This window comes from Micrasema longulum, unplaced genomic scaffold (assembly GCF_059751315.1).
Source record: "Micrasema longulum isolate JH-2025_06_02 unplaced genomic scaffold, ASM5975131v1 h1tg000462l, whole genome shotgun sequence".
Taxonomy (NCBI): domain Eukaryota; kingdom Metazoa; phylum Arthropoda; class Insecta; order Trichoptera; family Brachycentridae; genus Micrasema; species Micrasema longulum.
In genome coordinates, this window is record NW_028277660.1 from 406527 (window position 1) to 432228 (window position 25702).

The 25702-nt window shown below is 34.8% G+C and overlaps 2 protein-coding genes across 7 annotated transcripts in view; one reads left to right on the forward strand and one right to left on the reverse strand.

Moving 5' to 3' along the window:
• Positions 1–2474, forward strand: part of mei-218 (meiotic 218) — a 28981-nt gene extending 26507 nt beyond the window's left edge. For all 5 annotated transcript variants that reach the window (XM_088226722.1, XM_088226723.1, XM_088226719.1 and 2 more), the window contains 2 exons: positions 487–683; positions 2347–2474. In XM_088226722.1, coding sequence (XP_088082848.1) covers positions 487–682 — 196 coding nt within the window. In that variant the 3' untranslated portion in view covers position 683; positions 2347–2474. The remainder of the gene's footprint in view (positions 1–486; positions 684–2346) is intronic.
• The window catches only part of LOC148281429 (zinc finger Y-chromosomal protein-like), a 60966-nt gene extending 36892 nt beyond the window's left edge, over positions 1–24074 (reverse strand). For both annotated transcript variants that reach the window (XM_088226717.1, XM_088226718.1), the window contains exons 1-9: positions 23395–24074; positions 21450–21749; positions 19625–19752; positions 16847–17011; positions 15922–16029; positions 12780–12900; positions 8941–9025; positions 5867–5981; positions 4677–4748 (exon numbers count right to left, since the gene is read on the reverse strand). In XM_088226717.1, the coding sequence (XP_088082843.1) occupies positions 4677–4748; positions 5867–5981; positions 8941–9025; positions 12780–12900; positions 15922–16029; positions 16847–17011; positions 19625–19752; positions 21450–21749; positions 23395–23511 (1211 nt within the window). In that variant the 5' untranslated portion in view covers positions 23512–24074. The remainder of the gene's footprint in view (positions 1–4676; positions 4749–5866; positions 5982–8940; positions 9026–12779; positions 12901–15921; positions 16030–16846; positions 17012–19624; positions 19753–21449; positions 21750–23394) is intronic.
• Positions 24075–25702: the final 1628 nt, after the last annotated feature.

Consider the following 25702-nt stretch of genomic DNA (forward strand, 5'->3'; position numbering starts at 1 on the left):
TGTATTATGTTTGTTGTGTATTGCGCATTGACTAGGTCGCTGCGTTGAATTTATTACTACCTACTGAGCCCTGGTGAAAATGTTGTAATTATCCTACTGTGGGTACAATATTTTTCTCTCCGGCCATTGGGCATCAACGTGTTCCATATTCTTTCCGCTCCTCACATAGCATTTTACTACTGCCTCTCTCGTCTGAAAATCTATCGGGAGCACAAGTATAGGAAGAGTCTCAGACGCCACAGTCCGATATGCCCTTGTCAGTGACAGCAGAGGAACCCTCTGTCCACTAAGACAAGTGCTAAGAATCCCAATACAAGGTGGGTAATTGTATTCATTTGTATTAGGGTTCGGTGGCAAAGTATATGAAGATAACGCAAAGCAAAGCCAAAAGCCGCGAACCAGCAAAAACGCAATATTCGAGCGTCCATCCGCTAACTGGCGAGTGGCGCGATCAATCTTACTGAAACGTTTGCTATCTGTTTCCAGAGGAGGTCCCGCTGCGAGCGCTGTCAGTACTGGACAAGATGTCCCGCGCCAATGCGCGCCTCTCCCTGCGGACAGTGGCCGTGAAGGAGGACGTCCTGCTGGCTGCGTTCCTCTACCAGAGGAGCATCAGCACCCTGAACGGGGAGTCAGCAGCGATGCCCGAGCCGGAAAATGCACCGATACAGTGCCTGGATGATGTAAGCGCCTATTTATTTAACCTTTCCCTCATTAAGCATCCAAATTTTACACATGATCCGAACGGGGGGACCAAACGACCCCAGCGCCTACTTGTATATGGCGTCAGAAGAATAAAACGTTAAAAGTGTTTATTCCCGTACAAACGGTAATTACATTGGCCACGCCCCTAATACGTTGCGATTCATGTTTATTTTCAATTTTGTTCCTGACCATTAATTGTTTTTAGAACATCGTCACGAATCTTGACGTCACAACTATCAATGCCAAAAATGTTGCGTATTTTTAGTGACACATAAAAAAAAAAAAATTATTTATGAAAACATTTCTCCACAATATCCATACTGATTTTGAAAATACAATGAATTATTCTAAAGCTCAGAGTAATAATGCGTCAACCTATAGAGAAGCCCTATCACTATGTTTCATAGAACGCAAGCGATGTTGGTTAGCAACAAATTGGCGGCCATTTTGTTTTGTTTGACAACAAACACATAACGGTTCCATCGGATGCTTTTGTCGCTGTGCTTGGCTTTGTTTGTAAATGACTTGGATATTTACGTTAAAATAAATAAAAATCCACTATGGTGAATTGCAGGATGTTTGGTTGCAGCAGGAGGAGCGTCAAAGCTGTTAAAGGAGTCAGTTTTCACCGGTAATTGATTCCAAATATTTTCCCATGATTTACATTGATTTTTGGCATTTATTGTCCCGACACGTGTATTATATTGCTTAAAAACGTTCCTTATATCAACATATTTACTTCAGATACTATTTTTTCTCAATTTAGGGGATAAATTTATGAATTAAAGTATGTTTACTGTTGATAATGACAGTTGATTACGGGCAATATGTCGGGGCCGCACTAGGCATCCATATAAAGTTTGAGTCTTTATCGAGTTGAGGTCGATTCAAATTTTACTCGAAAATAGCATCGTCAACCTTGAAATCGCATCTAAAATGATGTGTCCAAATTTAGGGCCGCTACGCCTCGCCGTTTCGGAGATGTGACGGACAAACAAACAAACTCAACACCGGCCTTTGGTTCCATGGAGGTGGGATTTATGTGTCAATAAATGTAACATAAATATATTGTGAATAAAATGAATAAATAAATAAAATAATAAATACACACATGTATTTTCAGTTTTAGAAAATAAATATAGGCGAATTATAGAAAAATAAATTGGAATAACCCTGCAATAATAAATGCACAGGTACATATTTAAAAGTATTTACAATACAAAATAATATCCATTTGGCAATTCTCGACCTGAGTACGGCCCATTGTTTTGCTGCAAACTGTAGCTAACTTAATACCCAATAGTCATAGAATGGTTTTCCTACGTTTGGGCTCCTCTATAGCCTGGCGCACTATTACTCTTGAGTTCTAAATCAATTTTTATCGGTATTCGTAGTGTATGTAAATAAAAATGGTTCGAAGGCGAAAAAATGTCCGGTGTCTTTAGAGTGTTCCGCTATTGCGGATTTGTCAGGGTGCCCAAGTTCACGCGCTCTTTTGTGTAAACTTGGGCACCCTGCAATCCTCATTTCCTCAACTCTCCGGACGAAGCTTACTCTCTGGACATACCTTGTACATCCGCCCAGACAAGGGACCCATGCAACCCAATGCAGCATGAAATATAATTTATATAATGTTTTCAGATTCTCAAGACGGTCCGCGAATTTGAGAAGTGGCTCACAGCGTACGAATACAACATATTAGGATGAAAAATAAATTAAAAAAATTGCAGTGTTACCGGATTTTTAAATAAAAGCTTAAATAACAAAACGACTCACTTTTTTTACTTTTAGTCCTTTCAGCCTGGGTGTTCATTTAAATGTTTAAACATTCAATTATAAAAATCAATCATAAATAAGTACCTAGGTACTTACTTACAAATGAAAAGTTACATCATATTTTTTACGTTTATCCATTTTCCTTACTTACTTATATTTACTTATAAGTTATTAATTTAAAAAATACTTGGTACACTTCCACTTATTTATTTTGACCAATTAGCGCTTTCACCCTCTAATGGGCATCTTCAGACTGGTGAATATTATACAGTGTATGGATAATTTATATAAAACTAAATATTATCGTAAGTGTAGGTACATTTAAAAATAAGTTGAAAAAAATACAATACGCAATATTGCAATGGAACAGAGTGAGACAAATGATCGAAACACGTGTTAGCGGTGTACTTTAAGAGGATATTCTATGTTATGAAAAATATTTATTGTTTTATTACAATGTAAAGGGTCCAACTAAGGGGGCTAATAGGGGTGAGTTTTTAAATTCTATCTGCTGATTTATTAAAATTCTATCGCTATTAATAAAAAATATTAGTGATAAAAAAATAATGTAATTTGTAAATAAAACAATAAATATTTTTCATATAGTAGAATATTCACTTAAAGTACACCGCCAACACATGTTTCAATAATTTGTCTCACTCTGTTCCATTGAAATATTGCGTATTGTATCTTTGTCAACTTATTTTTAAATGTACCTACACTTAAGATATTATTTAGTCTTATATAAATTATCCGTGCACTGAATAATATTCACCAGTCTGAAGATGCTCATATAGTGTCCATGCGGCTCGACTGTGGAATCATCTCCCATCCACCATCAAAGATGTTACTACATTATCTCTGTTTAAATCACGTCTGAAGAAACATCTCCTTTCTCTTCCTTAATCTCTCCTCCTTTCCTTTTTCCTTTTTCCTCTTTTTTCCTTTTTCCCATCGAGTAATAGTTTTGATTTAAGGTAATTTATAAACAAATACGTTTATTTCTATTTTTATATACTTTCAGCTTTTTAATTTTTTTTTTTCTATTGAATATGTTCTGTAACTTGAATAATAAAAATAAAACTTTTATTTTATTGGTTGGTTGGAAGAAATTGCCATTTGGCAATAAGTCCGCCAATGTACAAATAACATTATGTACAAAAAGTTAAATAAAAAAAAAAAAAAGATGCCCATTGGAGGGTGAAAGCGCTAATTGGTCAAAATAAATAAGTGGAATCGTACCAAGTATTTTAAAATCAATAACTTATATGTAAATATAAGTTATTACATCATTAGCGGCTTATATGTAAATATAAGTTATTATTTATTTATTTAACTTTTTGTACATAATGTTTTTTGTACATTGGCGGGCTTATTGCCAAATGGCAATTTTTTCCAACCAACCAATAAAATAAACGTTTTTCATAGAAAAAAAAAAGATTAAAAAGTTAAAAATATATAAAAATAGAAATAAACGTATTTGTTTATAAATTACCTTAAATCAAAACTATTACTCAATGGAAAAAAGGAAAAAAGCGGAAAGAGGAAAAAGGAAAGGAGGAGAGATTAAGGAAGAGAAAGGAGATGTTTCTTCAGACGTGATTTAAACAGAGATAATGTAGTAACATCTTTGATGGTGGATGGGAGATGATTCCACAGTCGAGCCGCATGGACACTATATGAGTTAGAGAAGAAAGAGAAATTGTGGATGGGTATTAAGAGAGTGCCTTGAGAATGAGAACGAAGAGGTAAACTATGAACTGATAAGCGTTGAAATTTTTCACACAGGTATATAGGAGCGTTACATTACATCATTGGCGGTTTCCGTGGTGTAGTCGTCAAGACGCTTGACTCACAGACGGAAGGTTCCGGGTTCGATTCCCGGTGAGAACACAAAAATTAAATGTGATTTTTCTCAAGCCTGGGTGTTCTGTGGTGTAATTCACCGCTGTAATTGGGCCTCCTGGCCTGTTGTGGTGCAAAAATAAAAAAAATAAATAAAATATAATTACAATGGAATTCCATCAAGAATTGTCAATAAATAATTTAAATGAAAGAATAAATAAATAATCGAATTTAGCAATAGCAAAGCATTGCTGGGTTCGGCTCGTATAATATACAGTCAAGTTATACATGAGTAGCTTGGTGTGTGGACAAAAAATATACTCATTCTTTAACAAAATAATATGACTTACCTAAAATCTGAAACTCGAGCGAATTTCCTATCACATTTGTCGCACTCGTAGGGAAGCTCTCCAGTATGGATTCTGGGAACAAAAACAAACAATAAAAAAAGTAAAGCGGGGGATTCACTGAACATATAAGTGAAACAATTATGATTCTATTTTATGTCAATTGCTATAATAGCTAATGCATGTATATCAGGGGCGAATCGTCAAAGTAAGCGATTATGCACAGCTTACCATTATATTTGACTTTAAATTATAATAATTTATAGTAACCATGTTTATGGGAAAATATATAAAGTAATTGTTATTTATTATAAATCACCGTTTATATCTTTCTACAAAAAATATCTATGAAGTGCACCCAGCGCCAGCGCCCAGTCCATTCTCACTGAACGATAAATTAAAAGATTCTCTATTTGGAAACTAGTATTTCGAACATTATTTCCGAAGGACTATTTTTCTTTGATGGGATACCGTTGACATATTTTGTATCACATAGGACAGGTGGCGTTCGCAGTGGCCGTTTATTCATTTTAAAAGAAATCGGCCGGTGCTCAAGTCTTGACAGTACTGTCAATGACAGATCATAATGGAAATATCTGCTGAATGTCATTGTGGTATGTGTTAATAAACTTTTGTATGAGTTTAGTATTCTATTAAAATAGTGTAGATTAAAGCTACGTAAATCGCGTGGTTAGTAATAATTGTTGTTTGAGTTGATTGCCAACCAACTGGTCCAAGAAGAAGTTTAAAATTAAAATTGTTTTCAGGCGTTGCCTAGTATGTGAAATAATTCAGTCAGATGAATCTCTTCGCAACAATAAAGGTTTCAGCTCTTTAACTTCACTATAATCAACAAATGGAAGAATTGAAGAAATATGGATGTTGAAACATAGGCAAAATGGTGAATGTTACAGTGTGTAAAGTGGCCACTTAAACCAGCCAATGACAGGTCATAAGTCCTGTAAATGCCTAGACTTCCATATTCCCTTATTTAAGTTATTCTCCATCCCTGTTGTAATTTGTTGGTATCAAATATAGTTACCTAAAATGGTGAATGTTACACAGTGTGTAAAGTGGCCACTTAAACCAGCCAATGACAGGTCATAAGCCCTGTAAACGCCTAGACTTCCATATTCCCTTATTTAAGTTATTCTCCATCCCTGTTGTAATTTGTTGGTATCAAATATAGTTACCGATAATGCTCTTTCAACTTGAAGGGGGTTATGAAGCAGCGCTGGCAGAGATCACACTTCCAGGACTCTTGGTGAAGGTTCATGTGGAGCTTCATATCTCTCTCGCGGGTGAACACTGCAACATACGGAGGCCCAGAAAATTACATGGCTCGAGTCGTCATTGAAATGTGCACGAGGCGGGTTCAGAAAACCACGGGAATCCTTCAAGTTCGCGGGCTCGCTAAGTCTGATGGTCAATTTTAGGGTGGAATCGAACCCGTCGATGGGAGGAGCGCTCTCCCGAAACAGTGGTAGTGTTCTTGTAAAATAATAAAATTGTGTAACACTGATAACAAAGTTTTTTTTGCATCCTCTTCTCCGTTGCTCTCTATCCCTGAACAAATATAAGTTTTATAGTGAGAAGATCTTTTAATATAAATATGTATCCCCGTACTGCGGGCCAACTGTTTGTGACACCTGATTTTCATAATCCGAATCATTCCTATCAAACTTATATGTTATTCTTATTTATATATTATGTAGGTGCATATAATATGCATCTGTGTGTTCGTTTTGAATCAACGTTCGCGTATTGTCAAACCTTATTTTATTGTTGTCACTATTTCGTATTTACTGCATTTTGAGGTTACCTACCGTACTCCTATTGTATGGGACTCGTCGCACATTATTCATTCGATGTGTATCAGTTAAATTTTAAAATAAAATGCTTTTTTTTCAGAATACGGTTTTGAAATTTAACATACTTTTAAAAAAAAATACAATTCATATCATTTCTTGATTTGAATTTTAACAAAAAGGTTTTTAACTTTTTACTAAGCTCTTTATTGTACCATTTTTAATACAATTACAAGTTTTAAACAATTATTTTTTTATACTTGCGCACTCACACACACGCACCCTCTCCCACATTCATTCCCACACGCACATGTATCCTCTCCCTCATTCATTCCGCATACACACATTCACATACACATGAACACAAACGTCACACAAATACAATTACCAAACTTATTTTCTTATATATTATGTGTCATTATATTTACAGTGGATTTTTTAAATTGGCTTTAGCATTGTTAAGATTTTCTACTTATTTTGTTTATGTAATAGCTGTAAAAATCCCAAATAAAATAAAATAAAAGAATTTGGGCCTCCGTGGTGTAGTGGTCAAGACGCTTGACTCACACACGAAAGGTTCCGGGTTCGATTCCCGGTAAGAGCACAAAAAATAAAATGTGTTTTTTCTCAAGCCTGGCTGTTCTGTGATGTAATTCACCAAATTGGGCCTCCTGGCCTGTTGTCGTGCAAAAATAAATAAATAATAATTTTAAGAATCAAAGTTGACCTATTGAATTTCCCATGTCGTGGTGTAGTGGTCAAGATGCTTGACTCACACACGAAAGTTTCCGGGTTCGATTCCCGGTGAGAGCACAAAAAATAAAATGTGTTTTTTCTCAAGCCTGGCTGTTCTGTGATGTAATTCACCACTGTAATTGGGCCTCCTGGCCTGTTGTCGTGCAAAAATAAATAAATAATAATTTTAAAAATCCAAGTTGACCTATCGAATTTCCCACGTCTCAAGAATGTAATTCAGGAAAAGGGGTATAGTGGGTTATTGTTGGTTTAATCGGTGTCCTGATGAAGAGACTAGTTCGTCTCGAAACCGGTTGACATATAAAAGTCGGTAAGTGGTTACTACAAATATTTCATGAAGAAGAACATTGCTACAATAAATATTCTCGCATCAATATTATGCAGTGTTTAAATCATTGCTTTAATATGGTTAAATTTAAGCTAACACATCTAATGAGGAAGTCCAGTGCTACTGGAAAACTGAATTTAAATAATATTTTCTGAAGCGCAGTAAAAATTTGGGCATTTATTTGTACTGCGAAGTTTATCGAACATGTACGAAAAGCATAATTTAATTACTTTGAACCATGTCACAGGCTCTTCAAAATCAACCAATGATAGTGTGTTGCGATAGATTTCCAGTTTCCGGGAAGCCAACTCACCATTCAGAAGAATTCGCCGTCGAGAACTTGTAACGTCACGGGCGGAGCGATTTCGAAAATACAAAACGTAAAAAAATCAGATCGATGAGAATAGGATATTTGACAGGCGCCATGGCGCAGTTGATTAGACGGCCAACTGTTAAACTGGCGTCGCGGGCTCGATTCCCGCCAGTTCCAAAAAAATTGAAGAAAGATTTCTATCTTATATTTACAGTCTGCATTGTGTGATGGGTCAAACACCCCGTAAAGTCTGCAGACTACAAAGTTAATGCTTTTTTTTAACAATATACCTAAGAGGTAAAACAGAGTATTAAAAAAATAAAGGATAATTACATAGCAATAAAATACATATTAAAGTAAAAATAGTAAATAAAAAATCCCACTAAGGCATGGCCCTTTCGTGGGTACACAAGAAATGTTTATGAATTTTTGCTCCTATAATAAATAGACGGGTATTATATTTTTGTGTAATATAAGAGAAAAGAAAATATTCTGTAAAAGATTGTAAGGTTCTTTTTTATTTTATGATAATTTTAAAATGAAATAAATAATATTTTAAAAAAGCATAAAAATATTCCATATTATTAAAGGGCAACAAAATATTTCATAGAAAAAAGAGTTAATATCTTTTGTCTGAATCCAGGGTAGTGTGTGTTTTTTAAAAGAAGGAAAACTTTGAAAGCTTGGGATCAATGAAATATTATCAGTAAAAAAAGAATTAAACATTTTTGGGCCTATAATATATGCATGTCTCTGTGCTGGCCTCGTTTTACAATGTGGTATTATTTCTAACACACGATTCCTTCTTTGACTTGACCTATTTGAATTACATGTAAATACATTTTGGTTCTTAAATACATATCTTAAACATTGAAAACAATATGTTTGTCTTATATCTACAAGTTTAGCTTCTTGGAACAAGAGGGAAAAGTGCAATAGTTTTTTTTTTAAATATCATTAATGTAATAATATATTAAATCCTGCTTGAAAAGTTCTACAGATATTGTAGAACAACAAAAAGTAATAATGTTGAAAAACATCAATTTTCTTCAGTATACATACATTTTCCGCAGAGTTCGCAATTGGTAGGCTTCTCCCCCGTATGCAAACGGATGTGTTCTTCGAGGCAAGTTGCGGACGACAGACCCTGAATAAATACCAGAAAATATTAACAAGCAGAAATAAACGGTGAAATGTAAAGAATTACAATTTAGAACAGTATTTGAAACACAGATATCAAATAACGAAAGTTAAAAGTATTATTTCAAATCCAATAGAAAATAATTTAGGAGTACCCCAAGGCTCAGTGCTAGGGCCCATATTATTTATCATATACATAAATATCGGTGAATCTCTTAAATATTGTAAGATTCAACTTTTTGCAGATGATGCAATAATAAATAAGATAAATTACAATTTGGAAAATATATCAAAATGGTTAAAAGTGAATAAATTAAAATCAAATATCTCAAAAACAAAATATATTAGATCGGGTTGTGGTCCTGTGGTTAGTGTCTCGGACTCACGGACCAAAGGTTTGTGGTTCGAATCCCACTCTACCCCAACTTGATTCCATTTTCTAATAGTGAGTTATTTACAACTCAACAATGTTTGATTATGTCCAAATGCTTGCAGACTGGCTGGATTTCCTCCCTAGGGAGTTGTTCATATTTAAATTTATTTCAACAGAGAGGGAAAAAATTTTGAGAAGGGAATATGGAAGTCTAGGCATTTACAGGGCTTATGACCTGTCATTGGCTGGTTTAAGTGGCCACTTTACACACTGTGTAACATTCACCATTCTGCCCAAGTTTGAACGTCCACATTTCCTCAACTCTTCCATCTGTTGACTTTTGTGAAGTAAAAGAGCTGAAACCTATATCACGTGGGTGAGATTCATCCGGCTGAACCAAATCACCTACTAGGCAACGCCTGAAAACAACTTTTCAATTTTTATACTTCTTCTTTTACCAGGTAGTAATTCAACAATGTTTAATTATGTCCAAATGCTTGCAGACTGGCTGGATTTCCTCCCTAGGGAGTTGTTCATATTTAAATTTATTTCAACAGAGAGGGAATTTTTTTTTTTTTTTGAGAAGAATGTGGACGTTCAAACTTGGGCAGAATTGTGAATGTTACACAGTGTGTAAAGTGGCCACTTAAACCAGCCAATGACAGGTCATAAGCCCTGTAAATGCCTAGACTTCCATATTCCCTTCTCAAAAATTTTTCCCTCTCTGTTGAAATAAATTTAAATATTTACAACTCGTTGAAAATGGCCCTCAAAATTAAATGTTTGGGTAAATCATAAGATGGCAATTTTTAAAAAAAAAAAATTAAATATGAATATTGGGAGAAAAAATATACCCCAGGATACAATATTAATATTGATAATTATATATAAATTCTGTGGACGAAATAAAATATCTCGGAGTTTACTTGGATAGACATTTGAATTTCAAAACACATTCTCAAAATGTAACAAAAAAATTCATTTATGGAAAGCTTGCGAAATGTAATTGATGTAAAGAGTAGTGTTTTTATATTTAAAAAAATCAAATGTCCACACATAAATTACTGTTCTTCTATTCTTTTTTTATGTAATGTAGGAGAAATTAAAAAAATACAAATTCTTCAAAATAAGGCGATGAGGATTATACTCAAAAGGAATATATATTCTAATGTAGAAATAATGCACAAAGAAATTGGCTCGCTCACAGTACAGCAGCAAATTAAATATAATGTAGCAATTTTTATGCATAAAATAATTAAGGGGATGAATAAAATAAAAACAATAATAAATTTAACCAACAATGTCATACATATGAAACAAGGGATGAAGAAAGATAAGATTAGCAATGAGAAGAAAAACAGAATCTCAAAACTCATTTTACAAGGGATTGAAGCTGTACAATGAGTTATCTGAAGAAATAAAGGAGATTGAAAACAATATTTTGAGTTTGTCCAAATTTTTGTATACAAGCACTGGATTCAACTCCCTGGGGAGCTATTTATATTAAAATATTACAACAGAGATGAAGAACATTTAAGAGAAGGTAATATGGAAGTCTAGGCATCTACAGGGCTTATGACCTGTCAATGGCTGGTTTAAGTGGCCACTTTACACACTGTGTAACATTCACCATTCTGCCTATATTTGAGCATCCATATTCCTTCAATTCTTTCATCTGTTGATGTTTGTGAAGCTAAAGAGCTGAAACCTTTATTTATGCGGGTGAGATTCATCTAATTGAATTATTTCACCTACATACTAGGCAACGCCTGAAAATATTATTTTTTCAATTTCTATACTTCTTCATGGACCAGGTAATTTATCAACAATATTTTGAGTTGTCCAAATTTTTGTAGACAATGACTGGATTCAACTCCCTGGGGAGCTGTTTATATTAAAATATTACAACAGAATCTCACCCGCATAAATAAATGTTTCAGCTCTTTAGCTTCACAAACATCAGATGAAAGAATTGAAGGAATATGGATGCTCAAATAAAGGCAGAATGGTGAATGTTACACAGTGTGTAAAGTGGCCACTTAAACCAGCCATTGACAGGTCATAAGCCCTGTAGATGCCTAGACTTCCATATTACCTTCTCTTAAAGGAGATTGAAAAGATTGAAATATTTCAAATTAATTTGAAAAAATGTTATTGAGAAATTTTGATAAAAAAATTGTAATGTACTAAAAATTGTAATGGACTAACTTCATAAAGAATAAATAAATAAAACTGGGCTGAACGAACGTTTCGTCATTGCGCCTGCAAAATCCGTTAAATGATTTTTCTTTTTTATTTATTTATTTATTAATGAAATCATACAGTCTTTATATTAAACAAGGTACAAATAACAATTAAAAAAGTAAGACCAACTACAGATTTCACACTAATTTATTATGAATGCAGGAGGAGAGGGGAAAAATAATTCAATTCTAAAAAAGTAAAAATATAAATATTAAATAAAAAGTACATAAAAAGAAGAAGACATTGTATAGCTAATCTACTTTCCTCCCTCTCTCTCTGCTTCCATGAACATTTCAATTTATTTGTAAAAATTCACAACCAACAATAATTTATTATATATAGTAGATGTAAGTAAGTATAAATTAAGAGTTGAAATCAAAAGTTTAAATTAAAAGTTTAAATTCAAACAATAAGTTTAAATTAAAAGTTAAAATTAAGAATTAAAATTAAAAAGTAAAAATTGAAAGATAAAATTACTACCATCACGCCATTTCTCCGTAGGGGTAGGCAGAGAGAATGGACCGCCACACACGTCTATCCTGGCATACAATTCTAGCCTCTTCCACATTCATACATCTTGCCATACATGCCCCTCGGTTCTGTCTGCTTTTGACATGACCAGACTTAAGATTTTGGTTTATCTGATCATGCCACGTCTTCCTCGGTCGTCCTCGTCTCACGTTGCCGTTCATTTTCGCCATATATACTTGTTTTACCATTCTTTCGTCGTCCGTTCGTTCTACGTGACCGAACCATCTCAGAGACCCTTTCTTAATCTTATCAATTATACTTGACTCAGATTTACACTCGCCTGATTTCATCATTTGTAACCCTGTCATGCATTGATTTCCCACACATTCGTCTAAGAGATCGCATTTCAACCGCGTTCACTCGGCTTTCATCCTTCCTCTGCCAGTTCCATGTTTCACTTCCATACATAAGTGTAAAAATCAAATTAAAAGTTAAAAGTCAAGCGGGAGATAAATTCAAAATGTCTAAAAGTATTAAAAGTATTTTTAATTTCTCATTAAGATTACACAACTTAGTTTTAGCAAAATTAACTTAAATCTTCTCTTCTTGTGCGTGTATGTGTCGTCGATCTATGGACGTTGTACTCACACGCCTAAAATGATTTTTGGTTTACCTTTTGACAAATGTGACAGGAGAAAGGTTTCCTTTCCGAAGAATCTGGTTCAGAATGGATGATCCTAATGTGTTTCTTCAATGAAGGGCTGGCTTTAAATGTTTTGTCACACATGTTGCAACTGGAAAAGAAATACGCACGTTAACACAGCGTGAGGGGAAAGCGTCCACCTATAGAAAGCTCACCTAATACGATGAATAAATGATCTGGGTATCATCTTTGATGATAAATTAACTTTTGCTACCCATACGAATGAGATGGTTAATAGAGCCACTGTATCGGACATCGCCGCACGTATGGCAAAAAGGCGGAATGCGGCGGCAAGTGCCGATCATTTAAAACATCATCAAACCTAGCGGCCCTTGTTGGGGCTCATAGACGGAGGCGGTTTCTGCACGGGGAAAAATGTTCGACTGAGCGCGAGAAGTCATTAGACCCCGATGGCGGCTGAAGCTTTGCGAAACGTCACTAGGGCTACACGCGGCGCTTCAATCAGAGCGGCCGGCACGGGTGTGTTTACAAATTTGGTGTTTTTACAATGTTAGTTTTCTTGCTTATTTCGGCTAGTAGTCTCGATTTTGTAATCTAATAAGCTGCCCCTTTAATAAAGACGGTTAATTATGTCACTTGCGGAGGCAGACGTTAGAATATCGAGACTGTATTTATTTATTTATTAACGGACATTGTCCATGTATACAATTTATAAGGTTTAAATATTACAATAAAAGAATAGTTTAAAACATTAAAAAAAAAAAAAAAGAAGCATTGACAAACATAAGGGACATCGAGACAAGATCTGGACTATTTATTTAGTGCTCGTTTAAATCGTTGTAAACTTAAACCAAAAAAGTCCAGATCTTGTCTTGAGTCATCTCTAGCCATAAATATGTATAGGATTATAAGGTACTAGGCCTCACCGAATTTATTCATTTATTTATTTATTAATTTATTAGTTTATACATACATTGTCACAAAAATGGCACAAAAAACACTCTGGCAAATTCTGCTTGTACTAGGAGTAGGCTCAGTATATGAAGGGTCGGCAAGCCAGAAATATTAATATGCCTAATGTTGCAATCGGTTCCTATATGGGCAAATGCCTGTTCTAAGAAACCGATTTGTTGCGGCAAATATGGTTTTCGAATATGTTTCCTATAAATAAAAACAACATTGAAGAAATAGAAAAACAGTTATAGCCCAAAAGAGAAGAAAAGAAAAAAAATATTACAGTTTATACAAATATACAAAAGGTACTTTAAGAACTTTTTTTGAACAGATTCTATTGAATTTATATGGTTTTGATATTGCGGACTCCATACGCATGAGGCATACTCAAGATTACTGCGAATCAAACTCATATATAGACATATGACAGTTTCTGGTTTTTTAAAGGGTTTGGTTACTCTCTTTAGGAACCCCAGTAGCTTAAGTGACTTACGAGTTATGTAATCTATATGATGCTTAAAATTTAATTTTGTGTCAAAATAAACCCCGAGATCCTTAATAATGTTAACTCTACTTAATATTTTATCACCAAGAGAGTAGTAAAAAAATATTGGGTTAATTTAACGAGTAAAACTGATAGAGTAGCACTTTTTAATGTTCAGTTGCATATCGTTTTTATGGCACCAACTCAATAAAGTTTGCAAATCAGTCTGCAATTTAACACAATCCTCCACTCCATCAGTTTTATTAAATATTTTCAGGTCATCAGCGTACAAGAGAGACATACATTTTAATTTATTTGACAGATCGTTAATAAAAATTAGAAATAACAATGGACCAAGGTGAGACCCTTGGGGAACTCCAGAAGTTGGAGAATAGGGCAGTGACTCATAACCTCTAACCATTACAACTTGACACCTATTTGATATATATGACTGAATCCAACGCAGCAGGTCACCACGGATACCAATATTTTCAAGTTTTGTTCTGAGAATGCGATGATTACGCGTTAATCCGGGGCAGCCCGACCCCTTCTCGCTCTCTCCTGCGGCTTATGTACGCTGTCTCGCACCCTGTCCGACAGGGACACGGTGCAAATAATTTAATAGTAGGGAAGAAAATGCCGAACACTCCTCTAGTGGAACGGAAGGCCTGTTGACTGCTGTCAACAGGCCGGCTTCTCCTGAAGAATTTTGAGTGGTTTCCTCTCCACATAAGCAAATGCTGAGAAGTTCCTGATTGGCCCACATTAGTATATCCCTCCTGATCCCAACAGTTTAGATAAATTTTAAGAAATTTAATTGCAGAAAAATCCACTTTTGAAATATAAACCTTGTATATTATAAGCAAGGTAAATAATAAAGCAACTCCCATATAAAAAAAATAAAATAATAATAATAATTTAATAGAACCTGTGTGTTTTTACTGAATAAAGTTGTGTATAAATCAAGACTAAGTGTGTTTTATTGGAATTACGCCTTCGACTCCGCCGCCTGCTCTTCTCGGAGGATATCACCGCCGACCCAGCCAGAGGAGCCTATCTCATCCGAGATAGCCGGGCTACAGCAGCTACAGGGCCACCCCTATCTACAGTTCAATTATATACACAGCGAGGTGTCGTGTATAGACACAAAAACCCTGGGCTTTGTTATCAGAACAACAAGAGAGTTTAAGTCTGTTGATGCATTAAACATATTATACATGATCCTAGTAAGAAGCCGGTTAGAATATGGGTCCTCATTATGCTACCCATACAAACAGTGTGGAGAAGGTCCAACACAAGTTTTTAAGATTTATGAATTTCAAGTTAAACATTCGAATTGAAGAGCTTAACTATAAATGTTCAATGAAGCAGTTAAAATTAATATGTATAAGTTAAAGAGGGAAATTTCAGATTTAGCGCTGCTTTTCAAGTTATTAAATAATGTTCTCGACAGTCCCGAACTTTTAAATTGTGTGAATTTTCATGTGAGACAGCGTGGGACGAGACAAAATACTTCTTTTCAATGCGCTATGTAGCTGAAAGATGCGTTGGGATATCTATTGTACAGCGCCCTTGACGTAATTTTCACAAAAATAGCGCTATATACATTATCCACAATAATAATGATAAATATAATGGTAAATCCAATTATCTGGATAACGTCTGGCACTCATTAATCCGGATTATTGGAGTTTTACTAAATAAGATATTTACCCGAAAGGTCGAATGACTGTATGACATTTCCTGTGTTCTATAAGGTGGCTCACTTTCTTGAAAGCTTTAAGGCAAATGTTACAGAAGTGTGGTCTCTGATGAACTTTCCTAAAAATAGATACAAAAAATTCATCAAAAATCTTATTCGGAAAATTAATATTTAAAGCACACTTTGATGGCGTTATGCAAAAATGTGTTGAGCCCTCAGGGTAATGATGCACCAAGTTATAGAGAAGACCTATCGCTATGTTTCATAGAACGGAAGCGTTGTTGGTTACCGACAACTTCACTCTGCTGGCGGCCATTTTGTTTTGTTTGACAACGACGCTTTTGTCGCTGTGCTTGGCTTCGTTTTTAATCAACAATGGTGAATTGCAGTATGTTTGGTTGCAGCAGTGGGAGCGTCAAAGCTGTTAAATGAGTCAGTTTTCAATGTCGCCACTTTACTAATTAAATTATTGATATGAATTGTCCATGTCAATTGTCTGTCTATTGTTATTCCTGGAAAATAAAAACGTGATATTTCGGTATTCTGACACTATTTTTTTATTTATTTTGCAGCTTCACACATTTTTGCATAACATGATCCATATCTGATTTCCCGTGTTCAAAAAATCAACAATGTATATCGTCGTCTGTTCGTGTCCAGACGAAACAAGAATACAGTTCTGTGTGTCAAATAGAACCAGAATCCTAGACGTGCGTTTCCCACTCGACGGCAACTCTCAGGCAAAAATCCTGACAAAGGAAATTGAGTGGAGACAGGTCCGCCTCGTGGCGTAGTGGTCGGAGTTTGCCTACCGCGCTTGAGGTCCCGAGTTCGATTCCTGCCAACTTACGAACGAGACACCCTGCATTTGGCACACCAATGCAGTTACCATAGACCACTGGGAAAATAAAAATTAATGAAGATATTTTTACTTACTTATTATGAGATTTGAATTTGGCTGCATTTTTTAATATTTCATCGCATTCCGTACACTTGTATACTAAGTTTTCAGGGGGTTCCTGCATGATCTCATCTTCCTCTTCGATAATTTCTTTCTTAATCTTCTTAATTTTCTTAATTGTAAGCTTCTTGACCTTCCTACTAAAAAAAATACATATAATATACTTTTACGTTCAATTTGACCAGGAATTTGTAATTTAAAAGAACCACGCTTAAGATATTGATATTTTATTCCTTTTTGGAAAGTCATTCTGAAATCGGCCTACAAGAAGTTCATTACTTAATATATTGTAATTCAATGGAAAACCATGTAAAATTTTCGAATTGCTTCCAATTCGCAGACGATACTGCCCTTGTAATAAGCCATTCAAATATAAAAACTGCCCAAAAAATGCTTCAAGAAGATTTTTCAAATCTCATTAAATGGGCGCATGACTATGGCTGAGTAATAAATTCTAAAAAAACTAAAATTGTTCATGTATCCCCACCATATATTACTAAATGTGAATTTGAAATAGAAATACAAGCTCATATAAATTCTTGCCTTCATTCAAATTTAAATATAGAATCAGATAAATGTAATTGTCCTATTATAGATGTTGTAAATAATCATAAATATTTAGGATTAATTATTGATTCTAAATTTAGCTGGGGTGTTCATATTGATGGAATCTGCGACAGATTAAGGTGATTTATGAAATTAAAAGCATACTCCCTTTCAAAACGTTAAGATACATATATACTTCGCGCATTGAATCCATTATATCTTACGGAGTGCGTGTCTGGGCCTGGGGTCTCACCTTCCAGTCTCATCGGGGTAAAATTTATGATATTCAGGTGAGACTGTTGAGGGGGATCGTACCGGATAGCATAATCCGTGAGGCGAAACATATGGGCGAAAGTGTATATTTTAAATTCTGTAATGTCCTGCCGGTAAAACAACTTTGTGACTACAAATTGATTGTAGATCACTTTGTTGATCCGGAATATAAAAAAAGAGTTTCCCACACTCACAACACTAGATTAAAAACTAAGGGCTCCCTGTCTGTTCCCCGAATTACAAATTACTTCGGAGAGCGAACATTAAATTGCGTTGTTCCAAGATTGTTCAATGATCTCCCACAAACCATTGTCAACATGAAAAATCTTCAAATGAAAAAAAAAGAACTGAAGAAATATCTTGATACTTTATAGTGCCTGTTTATAAATAAATCTGTAAAATACAAATAAAATAAATGTAATTTAAACCTGTCATAAAAAAAAAAAAATTCCCACCGAAAAGTCTTTAGACTTAGTGGGTAACAAATTCTTTTATGTATTTTTAAATTATAAAATAAACGCTGCTCTGCAGCACTGAAACTGAAGTACTATGAAGAATGGTAAAAATGTTGGCATATGTGTATTGCCTCTATTAATAATAATAAAATTTGCCTGATTTATTATCAATGTTGATAAATCGAAAGTGATGGTTTTTGAAAGGGATGAAAATATAACTAAATGTGAGATCAGCGTGAACGGAGATATTCTGAATCAGGTAGAAGAATTCGTGTATCTGGGAAGTATGTTTATTAGGGATAGAAAGACCGAGAAAGATATTGAAAGGAGGGAGAGCGCCGGGAAAAGGGTGAACGGTGCACTGAAATCTACTTTGGCAAACAAATGTTTATTGCAGGAGGCAAGCAGTTCACAATGGAGTTCCAGTGCCAAATCTAATGTATGGGAGCGAAGTATGGAACTGGAAAAATGATGATGAAAGTATGTTAAATGCCGTCGAAATGCGGTCCCTCAGGCGAATGTGTGGTAAAACGATGTACGATAGGTGCACAAATGTCGAGATCCGTGAACTGTGTAAGGCTGAGACATGCATTATCAACAGAATCAAGAAAGGAGTGCTGCGTTGGTTTGGACATGTAGAGCGAATGGACGGCGAAAGAACGGCTAAAAGGATCTACGGTGCGAATGTTGATGGATGCAAATAACGAGGAAGACCGAGAAAGACATGGCACGATCAAATCCATCAAATACTTGAAGATGGGCATGTCAAAAGTAGGAATAATCGGCGTGCTTGCATAAGAAGATGTATGAATGTAGAGGAAGCAAGGTCTTTATGCAAAGGTAGAGTGATATAGCGTTCTATCCTCTCTGCCTACTCCCATGGGGAAACGGCGTGATGGTTTGTTGTTGTTGTTTACATTTATTGTATCCAATTTTCCGTAGAGCTGAAGTTTTTCATTCTGGATCATATTTAACATAAAGTATACAGGTATTTATTTATAAACGTCAATGGCATATGGAGAGGCTTCACCACTAGAGATTTGTAGACGATATCGTCCTGATTTTAAAGAGAGACATGTCGTTGGTTTTTGCGTTTCGAAGACGGTAAAAATTTGTTGGTTTGAAGGGGATCTTTGCGAAAAAATATGGTTTAAGCGGTTCTCATTGGATTCCGCTGGTCGTCCGGAACGCTCCATGTCTTTCAGGTCGAAATTAGCGTCATTGAAACTCGCCTTTCAGCCTCTCGTTATCTGCTGTGATCACACCGTTACGAGTGTGATCCCGTTGCCCGGGGTTCGCGACGTGGACGTTAACGAGTTGGACTAGTCAGTAGTGTTGCCGGTGGAATGCAACTGGGCATTCGCAGCATTTTATAGAATCACACCCTCCGGCAAGATGTGACTCACTGCGACCCTACTGACGGTTCGAACCCTCAATACAATCGCTAAATTAATAAATAGTCTTCCTGTTTGTACTTACTCGTCAAAAGAGTTGTCATCTTTGGCCGAAGATACAGAATATGCCTTGGTTTTGTTTCCCCTCCCAGTTGGTAATTTGTTGGATTCTAACTGCGACAGCGGCAAATCGTCCTCCGATTCATCGTCAGCCTGGAAATTACAATTTTTATCATTTCATCAATGACGTAAAAATTTACGGAGCGGTGACACACTTGATGAAATTTATGGGCTTACTAAGATCTATTGAAAATACTAACACACTTTCACGTAATGTATTGCCATACCGAGGATTTCCAAGGCACATCTATAACAGAGGTGAATCGTTCAAATAAGCGATTATGCACAGCTTACCATTATATTTGACATTCAATAATAATGTACTTATATGTTTATGGAAAAATAAATAAAATAATTGTTATTGATTATAAATCGCTTGCCCTTCCAATTTTTCACTTTAACAACATGATTTACTGTCTTTTAGCACCTGGTGCTCATCCAATAATCTACATCTCAACTTAAGTAAGTGCAAGGTTATGAATTTTTTTCATCTGAAAAATACAAACATATACGACTACTCACTGAACGATGAAATATTATCATCTGTGTCTAGTATACGAGATTTAGGTATTATACTTGACACTAAACTTTCTTTTACAATTCATATTGAACATGTTATCAATAAACCCTGAAAATTCCTTGGATTTCTTAACAGAAGCACAACTGACTTCAAAAATATCAATACCCTTAAAGCTCTCTTCTGTTCCCTAGTTCGCCCGCACCTAGATTATTCCTCTGTTATCTGGTCTCCATATTATGGATGTTCACATCAAAAATATTGAAATAGTTCAACATTGATTTTTAAGAAAGATAGGCTGGAGGTTGGGCTTATCCAGAGACCAATATACGTATAATGAGTTAGAAACTACCTTAAATATATCTTCTCTTCAAGACCGTCAAAATAAATCCGAACTTCTAGTCCTATGTAAAATTCTCAACTCACTCTTTGATGCGCCTGAACTACTGAGTTCGATAAAATTAAATATGACAACTAGAAACCTCAGACAAAACTTACTCTTTTAAACAGATAACCATATAACTAACTATGGTTTTCATTTCCCTATGCCCAGAACTCTCAGGTCTGCCAACAAACATACCAGTCTTGATTTCTTTGATAAGAAGTTGTCTTCTTTCAAACGATCACTGAATCAAATTTAATTATAAACACCTCCCTCCCGCTTCCACTCCCACCAAATCTACTATAAACTATTGTCTTTCTACTTTCCTTTCTATTAATTTTCTATGCATAAATATGTCCTTAAAAATGCCCATTGGGCGTATATATAAATAAATAAATAAATCAACACCACCGTTTAGATCTTTGTACAAAAAAAAAACTATGAAATGCGCCCAGCGCCCAGCCTGTTCTCAGTGAACGATGAAACTAGCCGATTACCTCAGCTTATTTATTAATATAAAAAAGTACACTATATTTTACATCTTTAACTCCGTCAGGTTTTTTAGTACTACAGCAAGCTTGCAGATTACAAATATTATTTGAAGATTCTCTATTTGGAAACTAGTATTTCGAACATTATTTCCGAAGGACTATTTTTCTTTGATAGGATCACATACGACATGTGGCATTTGAAGTGGACGTTTTTGGCATTATTCATTTTAAAGGGAATCGGCCAGTGCTCAGTGTTGGCATTTAAATCATAAAGGAAATATCTACTGAATATCATTGTGGTATTTTTTAATAAACTTGAATGAACCCTAGACCTCTTGCGTGGTAGGCACCACGAGGCCGATAGATGGTAAATAAAATAAATAACAAATACAATAGTAACCTTTTCTTCTGCATCGCTAAGAACTTCTTGTTTTATTTCCAGAACATCGTCCAAAGTGCAGAACTCGAAGCCATTTTCCGATATTACAGGTTGATCTTCGATTGTTTTTTTCTTGTGTTTTTCACTTGTTTTTTTGCTTTTTTTAAACAGCCGTTTCAGGGTCTTCGTGCTGAGCTTATTTTTCTTGGTGTACACAATTTCTCGCTGTTTTTCCTTGGATATTCGGTCCAGTTCGTATGACAGAAGAATGTCATCATCCAATTTCCTCCGGGAGCTTTTGCGATGAAAAATCTTTTCAGCCTGCAAATAAAATCAATCGACAGACATGTTAACGGAGAGAGAGAACATATCTGCAAAAAGAATTGGTGTATCTGGTAATAAGGAAGATTGGTGGTTTTAAAAATATATATATTTGTTGATAGTTGTTCAAGAGTTCTGATGACATTGAAAAGCAGAGCCTCGTTAATTACGCCACATTTACTAGGTTGAGGCGTTCAAATTTATTTGCTACCTACTGGACCCTGATAGGATGTTGCAATTCCTACCGTGGGTACCAATATTGTCTTCGGCCTAAAAATAACAACTGAACTGTCTTTGATATTCTCACCGCAATCGCGAATAAGTTATTTTTGCAATCAAAAGTTCATTTAATCCACTGTGTCGTATAATCGCATATAATAATCAAGAAACCACGTCAAGTGCCCCTCCCTCCTGACCGCAGGATCTGACCCTGCCTGCCGCGAGGGAAATTCCGAAAAATAAGGTGCCAGAACCCCAGTACAAGGTGGGTAATTGCATTCATTGTATTAGGGTTTGGTGGCAAGGCAAATAAAGATAGCGCATTCCGCGAACCAGACCAAATTGAGCGTTCATCTGCCAACTGGCAAGTGGCGCGATCACTCGTAGTGTCAAATGCACTAACCGTTGAGAAAAATGGCTACCGGAAACCTATCACAACACTGTAATTGATTTGTTACTACTACTACTACTACCATCACGCCATTTCAGTGTAGGTAGAGAGAATGAACCGCCACACACGTCTATCCTGGCATACATTCCTAGCTTCTTCCACATCCATACGTTTTGACATACATGCCCTTCAGTTCTGTCTGCTTTTGACACAATCAGACTTAAGATTTTGGTTTATCTGATCATGCCATGTCTTCCTTGGTCGTCCTCGTCTCACAATACTGTTCATTTCACCATATATACTTGTTTTACCATTCTTTCATTGTCCATTCGTTCTACATGACTAAAACATCTCAGAGGGTGCTATTCTGAACCACTCTCGGTTACATACAAAACACACGAGATAACACGGCCACAAGAGCGTTTGGAATACCAGTTCAGAAACCCTTTCCTAATCTTATCAATTATACCCAACTCAGATTTACACTCTCGGCTGATTTCGTCATTCGTAACCCAGTCATACACATTCGTCTAAGACACCGCATTTCGACCGTGTTCACTCGGCTTTCATCCTTCCTCTGTCAGTTCCATGTTTCACTTCGATACATAAATGTTGGGACTAAAACTCCATTGTGCACTGCCAGTTTAGCTTCGATTGACATATTTTTATTAGGAATTACTGTGCTTAGTGTGCTGTTCATTTTGTTGCCCGCATTCCCTCTCCTTACAACATCCATTCCATTTCTTGAAAACACGCTTCCCAGATACACAAATTCTTCTACTCGTTCGAGACATTCGTTGTTTACATTTATTATGCAGTCAGTAACCTCACTTCCCCTTTCAAATAACATAAAAAAATATACATATTAAAAAATCAGCGAACTTCCTCAATACTGTGCTTAGTACGCCGTTCATTTGGTCACCCGCATTCAGTCTCCTTTTACCATATTTTTCTACTCCTCCATCTCTTGAAAACACGCTTCCTAGATCTACCGATTTGAAAATAAAAACATCCAAAAACAAAATGACTACGTACCTTGCTGTCAATTGGACTTTCGATATTTTTTACGCACTCAGTGGCTGGTACTCCTTCCTGGATATCCACAATCGGATAAAAAAGACCATCATCTTCGCTGCTCAAATCCTCAGACATTTTAACAACGATAAAAATGTGATATTTCAAACTGAAAACATTTTAAATCATAGACATTTTGTTTTGCTCCGAAAATTACGAAACTTTACACGCAACGCCGGGAGCCGAGAAGGACCTTCGAACACTTTTCACAATTTTTCGATGTAATAACATAATATTCGGCATGTAATAATTAATTTTACAACTTTAAATTACGAAATTAACGCCTGAGAATAAATACACAACACTTTAATTTTGATGACGCCGTTTAAAAATTAATAATAAGATTTTTATGGATATTTTTTTGTTCGCGGGATCGAGCCCGCTATGCAAGCGTCGAAGTTGTTCGAAGCGCCATTGTGCCAAGCGTCAAAACAGGTTTTGAAGGCTAAAAAACACGAATTCCTGCTATTAAAAATATGGAAAATAATTCTCAATTTCTCTAAATACAACTTCAAAAAAATCTTTTAACTTTGATGACTAACGTTGATGCAATTCGGTGTTATTTTGAATGCATTTAAATAACGCGGATGGGAATTAAAATATAAGATGGTTGGAATTTTTGACTTTGACAGATGGAGAGTGTTGTCAGATCTGATACAATATTCCATAAAATATTTTATATAAATAAAGTGTTACCTTAAAAGTATACAACTTCAAACAGTTTTCAACTTCAACTGACTATATCTATTTATATATTAAATACTACGCTTTCAAATTTCAACACAAATTTAAGTCTTATGTTTCAGGTTACAGAAACATACCACATATGTGGACATATTAATATCCTTCAATTTCTTTTTTATTTAATTGTTTTTGTCACAATTTACCTGCAATTGTTGCAAACATGAGACACAACAAGAAAGTCGTAGTTTCTCATGTAGTATTTTACTGCTTTAACCATGAGACAATAAAATTTTTAAAAATATTCAATTTCCATGAATAATGTTGTAAATATATCATGCAAAATCAGAGAAATTAAATAAAACCAATTTTCTGCTTTTAAAAACATGATATAATTTGAAACGCTTACGTCATCAAATAAATCAAATCCTATCAAAAGAAATTAAACATCTTTCAAAAATCTAATTTAAAACTCAAAATACAATACATAACTTTTATTATTTTCCCGTTTTGGCTTGGATATGTAATTTTTAATACTATTGTAATATTTTTTGTGCTTTTTTATACTTTTTTAACTTGTATTATGTATTTGTAATTTTAATACGCTTTTGATATTTATTCAACCTGTATTTTGTTAATTTAAAAAAAAAAAAATATTCTTTTAATTTTTTTACATTTGCACTCTCGTACTAGTTCAGCTTGTATATTTACATAAATGCAATTTTTAAACTTTTTATATTTTTTTAATTTTCTTTCCCATGTTGTATAATGTATACATCATTTTGAATTTATTTCCGTACTTTGTTTATTTTGTAATTTTTTAATATTTTTCATACCCTTTTAATTTGTAGTGTATAATAATTTTTATTCTGCTTTTGTAAATAATGTTATAGTTTAAAATATAAATACGTATGTAAATAAATATTGTTATCTGCATGTCCCTAAATGAGTTTTTTTACAAAAACTCCTTGGGAATATTATACACAATTATGTATAATATGTTTTAAATTATTTAAGAGTTTTTTTTTAAAATTAATTGAGACTGTGTGTAATTTAAGACATGGATAATCGGGTTATGGTCCCGTGTCTAGAGTCTCGGACTCGCAGCTCAAAGGTCCGTGGTTCAAATCCGACTCTACCCCAACTTGGTTCCCGTTTTCTAATAGTGAGTTATTTACAACTGGTCACAAAATTAAATATTTGGGTAAATCATAAGAACGCAAATATGTATTTTATTTTTTAAAAAAACAATGATAGAAAATAAACAAATATTAAAATGCATAATACTATTTTCATAGTCTGTACTTTTCTGTAATAAATTAACTACTGAAGTCGTACCTATTTATAAAATAATTCAGTTTTCTCTTCATTAATAAACATAACTATCAGTAGAGATTTGATACAATTTGAGACCTACTAATTGAGACTTACGCACCTGATTTGAGACATAGTCTTAGTTTACCTTCCAAATCTTTCATTTCTGGGAATTTTTTATTTCACTTTACCAACTTATGCCGAAAGTGTCAAACATGGCGTAGACTTGTTTATGGAAAAGCGCCTCTCGAGATCGTATTATTAAATCGATTTA